Source organism: Haliaeetus leucocephalus, unplaced genomic scaffold (assembly GCF_000737465.1).
Source record: "Haliaeetus leucocephalus isolate CR32 unplaced genomic scaffold, Haliaeetus_leucocephalus-4.0 Scaffold556, whole genome shotgun sequence".
NCBI classification, from domain to species: domain Eukaryota; kingdom Metazoa; phylum Chordata; class Aves; order Accipitriformes; family Accipitridae; genus Haliaeetus; species Haliaeetus leucocephalus.
In genome coordinates, this window is record NW_010972992.1 from 3,787,098 (window position 1) to 3,801,067 (window position 13,970).

The 13,970-nt window shown below is 42.3% G+C and overlaps 1 protein-coding gene across 2 annotated transcripts in view; it reads right to left on the reverse strand.

Annotated features, from left to right (window-relative positions):
• The window catches only part of UBIAD1 (UbiA prenyltransferase domain containing 1), a 104,948-nt gene extending 90,993 nt beyond the window's left edge, over positions 1 to 13,955 (reverse strand). Inside the window, exons 1-2 of one of the 2 annotated variants that reach the window (XM_010577319.1) lie at positions 13,379 to 13,955; positions 12,361 to 12,449 (exon numbers count right to left, since the gene is read on the reverse strand). In XM_010577319.1, the coding sequence (XP_010575621.1) occupies positions 12,361 to 12,449; positions 13,379 to 13,901 (612 nt within the window). In that variant the 5' untranslated portion in view covers positions 13,902 to 13,955. Of the gene's footprint in view, positions 1 to 8,820; positions 12,450 to 13,378 lie in introns of those variants that run through there. The other variant, XM_010577318.1, reaches the window with a different exon arrangement.
• Between the last annotated feature and the right edge of the window lie 15 nt (positions 13,956 to 13,970).

Consider the following 13,970-nt stretch of genomic DNA (forward strand, 5'->3'; position numbering starts at 1 on the left):
ACATGATCCAGTGCAGGCTTCGGCATTGCCTGCAAGAGACAGGTAACAATTTGCAAATCATTGCAGCAGGGAAAAAACAAAGATGTTGTAGATACAGAGAAGTCAGGCTCTGATAGATCAGCTTCTGTCTTGTGTTTCTCACTGGAACAGAGAGTGTGATACGCCTTTCTCCCAGCTGCTGTAAAACAACAGCTCACAACATCCACAAACACAAAGGATGATAAAGTCCATTCTGTAAAGGGTGCTGACTTGCTAGCTTGTATGCAAGAGACTGCTCCTGTCTAAACAGAGCCGGATAAATACTTCTCCAGCCCAGATCTAGCAGCCCACGCTGAAGTGCTCAGAAGATAAGTTGTCTAGGTAGCATTGCTGCTGTGTTGTCAGCTTTTTTCAAGGTTATGGCACTGAAAGGCAATAGCATTAGCAAAAAAGCATGGGGGATGGGGAGGTGTTCTATTCTTTATAGAGAACCCGTATTAAATCACAAAATAATCCCTCAAGGACTGTGAAGTGTTTGGCTGCAGCACAGAGGAGCTTGTAAATACAGTGGAACCAAGCTAGCTCTTGTAAAACATCTTCACAAATGCAGAACAAAACACAGAGAACAAGTCAAACACACTATCCCCATCTCAGCAGGAAACAGAAAACATTGATGGGCTTAAATGTAGTCCTAAATAAAAAAAAATTAGGACCCCAAATCAGCAATGGTGTGTAAGGATCACTTCACAGAAGCTAATGAAGTTCACAGTCCAGATTATATCCGGTGTCTTCCTGGTAGTATTAGTGCTATCAACAACGACTGAATGTTTCATGCAAGGACTCTACCAACGAATAAGGAGAAGGAATGTGTCTCTGGAAAAGAAAGCATCCTCAAGGAACTGCTCGTTTCTGAATGAGACACCAGACAAAGACTGGTGTCAAAAAAGGAATAAAGATCATGGACAATCCAACAAAATTATGTCACCTTCCAGGTACCCGAAGTGGTTGCAGCAGCACAGGGATCATTGCCAAAAGAAAATTGAGCCCTCGTGGTTCCTGGAGATAAATCAAGCCCACTGGTTTGTTAATATGGGTAAGGCTTACTGTACACAGATGATTTTGCAAGTTGCTAACTACACCCTTTGAGCAGCCAAAGATCGGGTCTGAATCCTCTCACGCACCAGTGCTGTCTCATGGATGACATTTTGCTGGGTTTTTTTCCAATTCACTGCAGACCACAAAGGTGTGTACCACATTAGGTAAGAAGAATTTCTAATAAGCATGCTGACAGCCTGCATGAGAAAAATATGGAGACTTTTTAAGGTTACACTGAAAATAAACAAAAAAATCTGTCAGAAACCAAGACTTTCTCCTTTAACAATGGCTGAGCTCATTTCCCCCTGCAGCCTGGTAAATACATCCATTTGCATGTAACTAGTTTTATGGCAGATTTCACACTAGAAGAGATTTTTATAGTCCAACCTTGAACTCTAGCAAGCACAGAATCCCAATTGGTGAGGCAGTAAGATAAGCTGCAGCATCAGCCCCAGAGCCCTGCTCCAGGACAAAGCAGGGACTAACATTAGGTGATACAGTGAGCTAACAGGTCATCAGGGACAGGGGCAGATCACAGCAGATTGCTGCTAGCCAGCTCCCCCATGATCAGGACTTCTGACACATCCCAGCAAGTCCTAGACAGCTCTTCCAGGTCTAGGACTATACAAAGCTCTGCCAGATCCTCTCAGCCCTATTCTATTTCCAGTCTTGGTTCTCCATATACGGCTCTTCCAGCTCACTTCAGTCCTGCCTTGCAACCATATACACATGCTATTCTGTCCATCCAGGATGTCTACAGTGAGCACTGATTGAAATTATATTCATGGGCTAGGCAAAAAGCCAGGGAACTCTCTTTACTGTCACTCACTTGGCAGTGATTGGAACAATTTATAGCAAACTGAAGTGTAAGGACTTGAAAATGAAACTATTTCATTTCCATCTCTGATTCAGCTGCCACCTGTAAAACTGCAGACAGGAGTATAAGACCATTAGAGCTCCACCAGGCACTGCGTGCATCTTTATGCCTTTACTTCTGTGCTCACCCACATCAGTTTTGTTATTGTAAATGCCTTCTCCTCTAGCTGGTCCCTGATCAGTTCAGGGACCCCAGACTGATTTATTACCACAAGGACACGGAATAATGCAGCTGTCTGCATGTTTTACAGACAGGTATCACGTGCAGAGTTCAAAGCTCCCAGCATTCAAATGTCCTTTCCTGTCCAAGTGGGCTGTCACCCCAGTAAAGGGGAAGCAGTGCCTGCTGGAACACCATACTCTCTTTGGACTGCTGTTTCACATCAAGGACAAAAAAATGGGGCACAGACTGTGTTTGGCCACTGACATTTTACAAATGCCTGTGCTAGTATTGTGAACAGCCCTCCTGTCACAGAAGCCAGATTCTGACATTCACACCTGGATTGGCACCATTTGATGGTGGCCCCTTCCATCAACATCAGCCCCACCCCTAAGGTGCTTTACGCTACTATTTCAGCCAAACTGTTCAAAGCTACACAAGTTCCAAATGCAACATTTCTATATGCACAACCATAGCCTGATAATATATTTTACTGTTAAAGCTCTTGTTTGGCAGATGAAAATTGAATAGTCTATTTCCACTATTCCCATTGCAAGATAGACATTCCTACTGCACTACTTCCCTGGGACTCAAAACTATTCTCTGTCCCTTCCCCATACATAGACAGGGCCTCACAGAATTTCAATTTTCCCCCAAAAACTGTTAGCAGGAGAGTGGTGGCTGGAAGGGTCAGGTTTTGAGTGTAAGAGAAAGAACCTACATCAAATTCAGTTTTTCCTAGAAAGTACGAAGCCTTGCTGAAGTAAATGCTGAAAACTTTTCTCCATAAGATGCTTTTTACACAAATCGGAATGCAACGCACATTCCCTCCCACACAAAAAAAGCACACAGATCTCTAGAAAACAATCTTTTTTTTTTTTTTCCTCCTGTGAGTTAGCTTGCTAGAGATTGATGTTCTTCCTTTTATGTCTCAATCCTCAGGAGACATTCAGGGCCCCTAAATTACTTAGATGCGTTTCTTCACCATCTGGAGATGAGTTAACTCTCAATGGGAATGTGCATCCCTTTCATAAAGGTACATGCATTCAACCCTTCCTGACTCATAGAGAGCAGAAACACCTTGGTGCTGCTGCCTTCAGCCCAGTTCTCTTCTGCCGATAGGTGTTATCTACTGATCAGAGGCTGCAGAAGGAGACAGAAGAATTTAGGACTTGGCTGCTTCTGGCCATGAACATTGTTCAAGACTGCAGACTCCTATACACACACATACACTGGGAACACACCAATTTCCTGCTTAATGGTTTCCCAGGACATAGTTCTGCAGAAAACAAGGAGTAGGCCAGTAGACAAATACATAGGATTTGTATCTCAGAAGGCACATGCCAAGTTCACACACTGCGGCAAGTCACCTCCCCTCTCCAAATCCCAGGCTGTTCAGCCATAAGAGTCACACCATCATCTTTGTGAAAATGCTGAATATCTCTGGATGAAGCAGCACTATATAAAAATGCTAAAATTCCCTACATATAAGAGAGAATCTTTTTTTTCCTCTAGAACACCTGAATTTCTGTGTGTCCACATCTTATGCAGGGATACTGACAGAACCACTACAAAACCTGGAATAGCTTAGGTTCAGCTTCCCCAGCTCATCCTTTCTCTTGCGTTTGAACAAATTAAAATCCCAGAATCCAATGACCCTGAAAACTAGGTAATTTGGGATATGGATTTTAGAATTCAGGCTAACACTGCTGAAAGGAGGACAGAGGCAGGGAAGCTCTGTATGCCACGCTGACCCACTATTGCTCACAAAACAGCATGTGATTCCTGCCTTGTGAGCGAGTGTGGAAAAAAAATGAAAATCTTTCAGCACAAAGTAAGACAGGATTTCAGCTTCTGAAGTTCATTAATACATAACTGTCCTCTCCAACTCCCTTCTTGATCTTTCCCCTTAATCCTCCTCTCCCCATCCATGGGCAAATGTTGTTCCACCTTTTCCTGGAAACCTCAACTGCAAAGATTTGAAGAAGCAGGGATACTGCAGGGGATTGATGCAGAAAAGAACTTTACAGAAAGCCTATAGCACATCACTGGGGAGGAAGCTTTGTGTTTCTGGGTGGCTAATTAACTTCTGCTTGAGAATTAATTTAAGAAAAAAGGCCAGATGAAGAATGGTATGGCACAGCACCAAGTATACTCTTAAGGCTTTACTGAGCTCTAGAACACACACAAAAAACCCCCACATGAATCTCTAGCATGTTATTCCCAACCTTTCCTTTATTTATATTGACCAGAGCTAAGGTTTATACAGTAGTAGAGCTATCCCCCACAAGTTAAAATATGACTCAACTGCGGCATACAGTGGCCTTATGCCACACAGAAAATAATTTATAATCTATCTGAAGTCATTTCATCAGCCCTTGGGACAATGGCTAACAAGACTGGGAAGATGGTTTATTAGACCCTCTTTCCATTAGGTCAAAGTCTGAGAAAGTGCTCATTTCCCACAGTGTGCTGATGTTTCACAGCCTTATTTGCAAACACTGCGTGAGATGTAAATTGCCTGAATTTGCCCCTTATATGGAACAGGAATTCAGTTTGTTCCCTTATCACTAGTAAGTCAGCTGATTCAGGGAGCAGGCCTTGTTTTTTGGCTTACTGGGACACCTAAAAACATGCATCATCTTTATTCTTTGTGCTAAATCAGTGACAAGGCACTGTTTCCCACAGAAATCGAACCACTGCCTAAAAGAACATTCCACTCTACCCTAAAAGAAGAGGAGGAAAGAATACTCTAGCCTTTATTAAAATGGCTGGGCTATTCAGCATTTCCCAGTTAACAAACTGGCCACTGATCTAGCACTATAACAGAGAGCAGATGCCAGGATCTCCCACATCAGTTAGCACCTAAAAATCACTGCCAGACCAGAAGAGCTGCCCAGTACTAGTCTAGCCTAGCCTAAGACAAGACATCTGAAAGGTGCCAACCAAGAGTTAGACTGTAGGAAGCAGATCCTAACCTCTTCTCCTGTTGCTGAGCTCTCATCACAAGTAGCATGCCAGATCCTGTGTTTTAGCGAGGTTCTCACTGCTTTCCTTGCTCCCTGACAAACTGCCTATGTAACACATCTCTCAGCCAGCACGTTCATCTTGATTCATTATTGACAGAGCCATCTGATTAATGAGCAGATTCTCCTCCTTGTTGTTTTCATGAGAAAACAGCACAATGGTGCCATAGATTTTTAATTCTTCAAACCACTCTGGCCTTGGCAGCCTGATGAGAAGTCAGCAGAGGACAGTCAGGGGTTATAGTTTTGTTTGGATTTGTTCTGTTTTCAAAAAAAAAACATTTGGGTCTTCATGTGCAAACGTTGTGAACTCCAATGTGTGAACTTCTCTCTCAAGACAGTGCACGCATGAAGTCTGGGACAGATGCCCAAGCATAGGTTTCCTTCCACGGGAATCAATACACTGGGTTGGTAACCCACTGTGCCTGCAGATCAGCGAGACCTGAATGTTGAAGCAAGTCACACTCTCTCAGCTGACCCCAAAGGAATGCTGAACTATGTCGTCCAAGTATTTATCATTGAGACAAATCCATGTGGCCACTGAAACGTGGATTAGAACACAGGCTTTCCTGTGATCTAACTATAAAGGCAACTGTATAGAAAGGATAAGCACTGACAGTATTAAGAGTTATCATCAGAAGAAGGTGTAAAAAAACTTGACAAACATGTTCATTTTGGGTTTTACTCTGAGTTACACAGAAGAGCAAAAACCTTATTTCAGACAGTAAAGCATAGGCATTATTTTATCCAGTGCTGGGCCTCTTTGCTTTAGACATACAGCTGCAATAAGCCAGCCGTGCCGAGTTTTATTAAAACTTACAAATGTTTTAGCAGTTCTGGGAGCTATAGATTTTAACTTCGCTAGATATTTAGCTCCACCTTAAAATGAAAAATAGCTTTAAAAAGCCAGACCAGCATTTCATTCCTTAAATTGTAATTCAGCAGGTACAAAACTCCAAGTATAAAGCAACCAAAGGTGATTTAAATTAAAAAAAAAAAAAAATCTACCAGTGACCTAAAAGACAAACCAATATGTGAGGTGAAAGGCCTAGTTATTAAGGTACCAGACCAGAAAATAGAACTCTTATGTACTCTCCCCTCCAAGGAGCATGACCTTGATTAAGCAGCAGTGACTCAGTCTACTCACCCAAGAAATGGGGAGAATATGGTCCAAGCTCCTAAAAATACTATACAAGTACTAAGGTTTTCCAACAGCGATTCAAGATGTGTTAAAAGCAATTGACTGAACAGAAGTACATCTTATAGAGTGTGCAGACACTGCATTTTTTTCCCCACGAGTGTACTACCCATGATGCACAGCTTGCCCACACTCCTTTGAAAGCTCAGCCCTCAGCATCTCACCAGAACAAACTTATTAAGCCATTAGCAAAGGCTATAAAAAAGTAAGATAGAACTGACTGACTTTCTTCAAATGTTTGTTCCTGCCATTACCTGCCTGGGCCAGAAGCACCTGTCCAGACACTGGAAATCCATGTGCAGCCATTCACCTTCCAAGTTTCCTTACACCAGAGGAGATCCAATGAGGTACAACCAGACAAATACCAAAAAATCTTGCAAACACAGCTAACATGAATTCATGCAGAGACAAAAAAAAGAAGTAGTTTTAAGTACATATTTGGAAGGTCTCCTTTCTCCATTGTCCTGAAGATTTTTGATCCACTGGCTGTAGAGGGGAAAAACACCCCAAAAAACTCCTAGCTGTCATGGATAAAAAAACATCATCCCAAATAAGAAGGATGTGCTGACCAGTGCAGTGATGTAAGCCTGCGCAACCCCTAAAACCAAAAACGCAGGAGGTACACCCCTCCTTCCTCCTCCAATAACAATACAGTCAGCTGCATAAAACGTTTTGCCACTCAGTAAAAAGTGGACCTAGGATTCTGGATCAACCTTGTAGAAGAGCAGAGGAGCAGCAATACCAGAATCTGGTCCACCAATTCTCTCACAGAGAATCAGGTTTTTTTAGACTGTGGAACAAGGTCAAAGGTACCAGGACAATCCTAGCGCTCTGCAGTGGCCATTGTCTGCCTGGCAGAGGATCTCTCAGCCTAGGGCACAGGTACCACAGGGTGCTGCAGCAGTGATGGAAGAGCAATGCTGCCATCTGTGGATAATCAGAATTACAGCCTCCACCTAGACAGGCACTGGACAAAAAGGTGTTCAATGTTGCATGAATTTAAAATCTCCAAGCATTTTCTATTAGAGGTCCAGTTTTTTTTTAAAATGAGTTTAAGCTAACTACTAACAGACTCTGCCTGCTACCAGGACAAAGCATTAGAGTGCATTTTAAGGGCAAGTGCAGGACAATTACAGTAGTAACAAAACACCCAACATGCTATCTTCCTAAAGGATACTCAGCAGGCTGGTTTCTGCAGATTCAGGAAAAGAGCTTTATGAAATTTCTTTGGGAGGATCCTTGTGTACAGCCCATGTGTATCTAGATGTCATGCTATTCTACATTTTTATCCTCTAAAATTATCTCCAAGTGCTATGACCTTGGGACCTACTCTGTACCTCAGAAAGGCTGAAAAATATTTCCCAGGCCTAGCTGTCTGTAGAATCATGGAATGCCCTGCAAACGCAAACAGGAAATCACTTCAAAGGAGACAATGATAGTAAGATAGTGTTGCAGGTAAAAGCATTAGCTCCACAATGATTTATAGTCACTAAACTTTACTGCAGGAACTTCTTTCAATCTCTCCTACTCAGATGGATTTTAAACTAGAAGCAGAAACTGAAATCATCATGTTTCACAAATGCCTCACACATCAAGTCTTCTTTGTATCTGTTTTCAGCTATGTGCATCACAGACAATAGAGGTGGCACAGCCAGGAGGTCTCTCTAGACTCTTCAAACCACTTTAACCACATATGAAAAAAAAAAAAAAAAAAAAAAAAAAAAAGGGAACCAGAAAGCACATAAGACAAGTAAGACTTCTTAGTCTCCTTAAGCTAATTGTACATGCATTTGTATAGAAGACTGCACCAGTGGCCAAGACAGGAAAATTTCAAAGCATGCTTTAGACTCATTTATGACACACACAAGGGAGGCGTTATACCGTCACAGTCCTATGGAGCAAATAAAATCATTACAAGTCAGGAGCAGAGACCATGGCACTGGAAGAATGGCTGACCACACAGGTGAGGATGAAAAAAATCCATCTTTATTAAAAAGATTGAAAGTTCAGCTGAAACCTCCTTACAAACGCTGAACAGTACATGGCACAGAAAACTGCATCAAAGCAAATTCTGCTCAGGGATGAAAATATTGAAACTACTCCAAAGTCTGCCATTAGTACAAGATGATCACTGCTACTGAACTTTTTACCCAGTGATATAGAAGGACAGGACTATGTGATTCATAAAAGGACTCTTACACAACAACAAAAAAAAGTATGATCTTTCATGCACTTCTACTATAAACACGGCAGACAAAGACCCTCCTCCTTCCAGGAACATGCTCTAATACATGTGCAAAAATACAATTGGAGGGATACAAAATAATCAAACACAGCGTAATTAACAGAATAACATTCAGACACTTTATTGGATAAGAAGAAAGGCCAGGAGGTGCTTTAGGACACATTTACAGATGGGCTACAGATCCGTTCATCTACCAGTGTAGACTCACACTGCAACACAGCTCATCAAGTGAGACCTGAAAGAAGTTTAAAAAGTTTATACTCAGGGAAAGTAGCATGGGAAAGGGAAGAGAGGGGTAGGGAAAGAGACCCAGCATCCTCATCACAAAACAAACCAATAAAGGAACCTCTCTCATCACTCAATGTCTATGTGGAGATTATTTTGGTCTACTTACGTTGGTTGTTACCTGTAAGATTAGTTCATACCTAAAATGTTTTCTAGTACTAACATGCTTTTTGGAAAGCACACAGAGATAAAGCACTTTACTTTCAAAGCTCTCTACGACAATGATGTCGGCTCAGCATCCCTGTGAGGTAGGCAAATATTAACTGTTTTCCGAGACACGGAGAAGTTAAATGACTTCCTCAAAGCCACGGTGAAGAATGTGTTATTTATTATTAATATCCTTAAGAACCTGGAATGATATTGTTTTTCACAGACAGGGAATTGGAGGCAACCAGCATCTGCTAGTAAGGAATTAATGAATTTTCATCTTACTCTATTAAAATGCTTTGAACCACCCCCACCTTGAAAAGTGTTCCACAAACATATACATGTATTAGCGAGCTCTTCCTTCATCTCTGTAACAAAAAGCACTCGTCCTTTCAGCAGTAAGCAGACATCCTACACAGGGGGCCTTTCCCTGCTAGTAAAGGGTGGCCTAGATACAACTGGAGCTACCTACACTGCTCCACCAATGATCACATCCTAGATCTTTTCACCGTCACAATTACAGTTATGAAAGATAAGAGCCAAGTATTAGTTACTTTAAGAAATTTAGCTTGGGTACTCTAGTTTATGTAAAAGGAGTAGAAAAAGGTAACTATCCATTCTTTTAAACTGATAGCTATAGAAAAACAAGCTATCATAAAAGAAAGCACGCAGCTGCTACATAGGGTAGCAACAAAGCCATGCTGGGATTAACCTAATAAACCCACATATCCCTAGCTGCAAGGTTAACAGATTCACCAGCTCAGTCCACATCCCTAGAAAAGCTTTTGCTTTGTAGAAAGTGAAGTGGGTCTCAGAGTCAGGCTCTTCTTTATTCTGTAGGTCCACAAAGAAGTAACAATAGATACTGTGTTGTGTATGTACTGAAAACAGTTTCCAAAACCTTCTGGATATCTCCCTCCATCCAGCTGAGCTGAACTTTTGCATTTTCTCCTCATGTTTCTAATCTAAATGAATATTTTGCTGTAGACGTCTGTCTCATCTTGTGCCTAGTCAGATTAGAGAGATCATTTGCCCAATTTTAATAAAAAGATGAAACTCTGGCTCATAAAATACACCTGCAAAGAATCCCTCCCATTGACTACAGCTCAGCTGTAAAGCAGGAGACCAACAGCTGGGTAACACTGGATAACATGAAGCCATCAAAACAGTCACTTAAATAGCTATACCATGTAATCTTGTAACATCAACTCAGCTTTACTACTGTCAGTACAATCCACTAATATAACACTCAGCACTTCCAGATGAACACAAGGGCATAACTTACCTATGACAGATGCAGGGTAACACCATGCTAGTTTATTGCTAGTTTATTGCTCACATTTAAAAGCCCTTCATATAGTGGTTAGCACACTCCCATGTGGTTCAAAAGCAAGGTTGTCCTCCAGGCACCAGCAGCTCTAGTTCAACACCTGTTACCAATTCCCCTGAAGGTTTCCACAACTCCTGTAAACAAACTTCTCACCAAAACCCTGCACACAGGAAATGAATACTTTTTCTTCAACACAGAAGAGAATTCAGTTGCTACTGAGCAACACAGTATGGATCAAATTAATCTTTGCAGTGGAAGTCACATTTTTTCCCAGTTGTGTTTGGCATGTTTTTCACACTGCTACATAATTAAACAATCAGTTCTCCAAACGGCTACATGAATATCAAGGGGCAAGATCTGCAGGAGAAAACAAAACAACACCGTAAGGTGTAGTGGGGGGAAAAGAGGTGGGGAACTTCACTTCAGAGCTAACATTTAAATGTGATTCAGTCACACAAACTCTGGACTCTATTAGAAAAAATCTTGTTACAAAAATTATTTCTTCCTGTTTCCAGCCCTAATTTTTATGCAGAGCCAGTGCAATAATCCTGACTTCTTTCTCCTAACTCTGTATCTCTCTCTTTTGCTCATGTGGGATTCTTTTTAGGCTTCTTGTAATAAGACATTTGGCTATAATACTCTAGGCCTCTAAATAAACAGAAAATGACAACTGAAAAAATAATTTTTTAAACTAAGAATTTGTTCTTCCACTCATGTCCAGCCAGACAAATCTGGCACTCTGTCGGCTCCCCTTTAACTCCAAGACTGCCACTGCAGAGAGTAAATTCTAAGCAAATGCAAAAATGGAAACCACTTGTTTTTCTATGCATTGAGGGCTTTTCAGTTGCATGACTTGCATTTATAGCTTCAGCTTTCACAGCGGAATATAAATTTACTGGGTTTGGCTTAAAGTTTGTGCAGTGGGCTATTTGTGCTCCATTTTAGCACCAACATCCCACAGAGATACATAACTTTGAAATTTCTAGACTATAAGGACCAAGCAGAAGCAACAGTTAATGAATTAGTATCTAGTGCATTTCATGGGATTTGGAAATAAAAGCTCAAAATTTGGCTAGGGAAAAAAACCCCACAAAAATTAAAACATACAGCAGATGAAGATGAACTATGCTCACAAGGGAGTGAAGTACTAGCACCTACATTGCTGTGATGCTAAACATTTGGCAGTGTTTTCTGTTTACCACACAGGAGCCACCTGACTCCTCGACCATGGTAAGAAAAGGAGTCATAAGAGCAATCACGGTGCTTGTGAAGGGAACAGAGAGTTTGTATTTGAGGCTGAATCTTACTTTCATTGAGTTGACAGTGAAAGAACTCAGTGGCAGAAGGATGAGTTTCTTTAAACGTTTCCTTGTCCTCACGTCACCTTGCTCCCCTGAAGGAAAGCTGCACAGTTCACCCCTTCCAAAAAACTAACAAATCACTTTTTTAAAGTCTGTTGTACAAGCTAACCAACATCAGAGATTATAAAATTCACAGACAACCAACAGCTCAAGACAGTCTCTCCGTTCTTCCCACTGTCCATAATGGGTCATCTACCCACATCATCCACTGTTAATCAGCATTAATACTGAATTGTGAGGCCTGACTCTCCTGCTCTTGTTACAGTTTGGGCAGAGCACCGGCTGGTGCTAGCGTAATACCAAAAACATAGAAAAGCCCCAAGAGGAGATTGAGTTTGGCTGTCCGCTGAGGAATTTTGTTGAAGCTCTGACTCCGAAACTGCCTTTCCAGTGAAAATGCCATCGGGATGGTGAGTAGTGGCAATGCCATGCTGATGGTATAGCGTGTGGCCAGCACACAGAAAATCAGGTAGGGCAAGAAGAGCAGCACGGTGTAGAGAATATAGGAGAACGCAGGGCCGATGAGGATAGCCAAGGTGACAATACCCGCCTGCCGGTCAGACTCCATGTCTCGTGTGTTGTTGCTGTGCAGGATGGCCTCAGTACTGAGAGCTAGTGGGATAGCGTAGAGCAGTGGTGAGACAGACAGATAACCAACCTGCACAGCATGGGCAAACATGACAGCCAGGGGCCCAAAGGTGATCAGGATCACCACGTCTCCAAGTGCAACATATTTAAATCCAATTCCTGTGGCAAGACACAAGAATAAAATGAAGCATCATCAAACAACTCAAAAGAGAATGGATAATATAACAGATCAGCCCTTCCCACAGAAATATTGTAAAACGACCAACGCACATGTAGCTATGGCCAAGAAGCATTTTTTTTTCCTTTTTCCAAACATAATAAAGTAAACACAGCTTCTGAATTTCTTCAGTCAAACAATGTAACAGAAACTAAGGGCCAGGTTCTAATACCCATCTTCACATCTAGAAGCACCTATTTATGCAGAAACTTATAGAAATAAGGTACTCTAGTGTGATCACGCATACTAGAACCTGATCCTGAAGAAATATATAAAAAGCTCAGAACAAAACACAAAACTGGCAAGGTTCTTTCAAGGAAACTAACATAACTGTTTGAAAGTTTGACAGTTTGAAACCGAGTTTGGGGTTTTTTTCCCAATAATTACATTTGTATCTACTCAACCCAAGAAGACAATAAAAATATCCTCCTCTTAAGAGCAAACACAAACTATTCTACATTCACAATGAAACTCCACCTAGAGAATAACAACAAAACATTCCAAAACAAAGAAACAGAGTCCACCAATGGAAAAGAAAATATGCAGTGAGCTATACTGCTGAGGGATATGAGATACACATCATGAAAAGTTCCAGCAACAGTTCTGATGAGCACCTAAAGCCATATACGTAAATAACTGTCTCAACACCACTTGCCAACTGAAGAACTTAGCATGCCTCTTCCCACATCGTCCCACAACAATCAATGGCAGAGAACACAAGTTTATGCACCAGTACTCCAGGAAATACCACCAAATATTTTTAAGACAGTTAACCAGATAGATCACTTGCATCTTCTAGAAACCCTTGACAAATCAGCTAATTCTGTCACGTTTACATTCAGATTCACAGCAAATGGGATACAGTGCTTACCTCCAGTATAAAGGAAGGAGCTGGAAAGTCCTCCGAAGTAGATCAGGGCCAGGTGCTCCAGCTTGAGCGTTGAGACAGTGTAGAGCCCAGCAGCACAGATACAGCCCACAGTATAGAGAAAGACTCCAAACCGGACTACGTCCTGAGGCTCCAAAATCTGGTCCACCAAAGTCCTGTCATCACTCTTCTTGTGGTCGATGCCTTTGGAGAAGTCGTAGTAGGTATTCACCAAGTTGCCAGCTCCGTGCACAGCCAGGACGGTCACCGCGCTTCCCACCAACAGCCCTGGGTTTAGCGCTCCCTCAGCCCGGTACGCCAGAGCGCTGCCGAGGGCCACAGGGGTGAGGGAGGCGCTGAAACTCCAAGGTCTGAGCGCCAGCACGTAGGCCGCACACTTCTGCCTCCAGGTGCCGGGGGGAACTCTCTCAGCGCCCGCCAGGGCGGCGCCGGCGTCGTTCCTCTCGGTTCCCCGCGGGCTCTCGGCGCTAATACTGATCTTCTGCACCAGGTCTGCCGGCCCCATGCTCTCCCCGCCGCCCCGTCTCACAGCAGCAGCAGCACCTAGAAGGGGAAGGGCCGCGCGTTAGCCTGG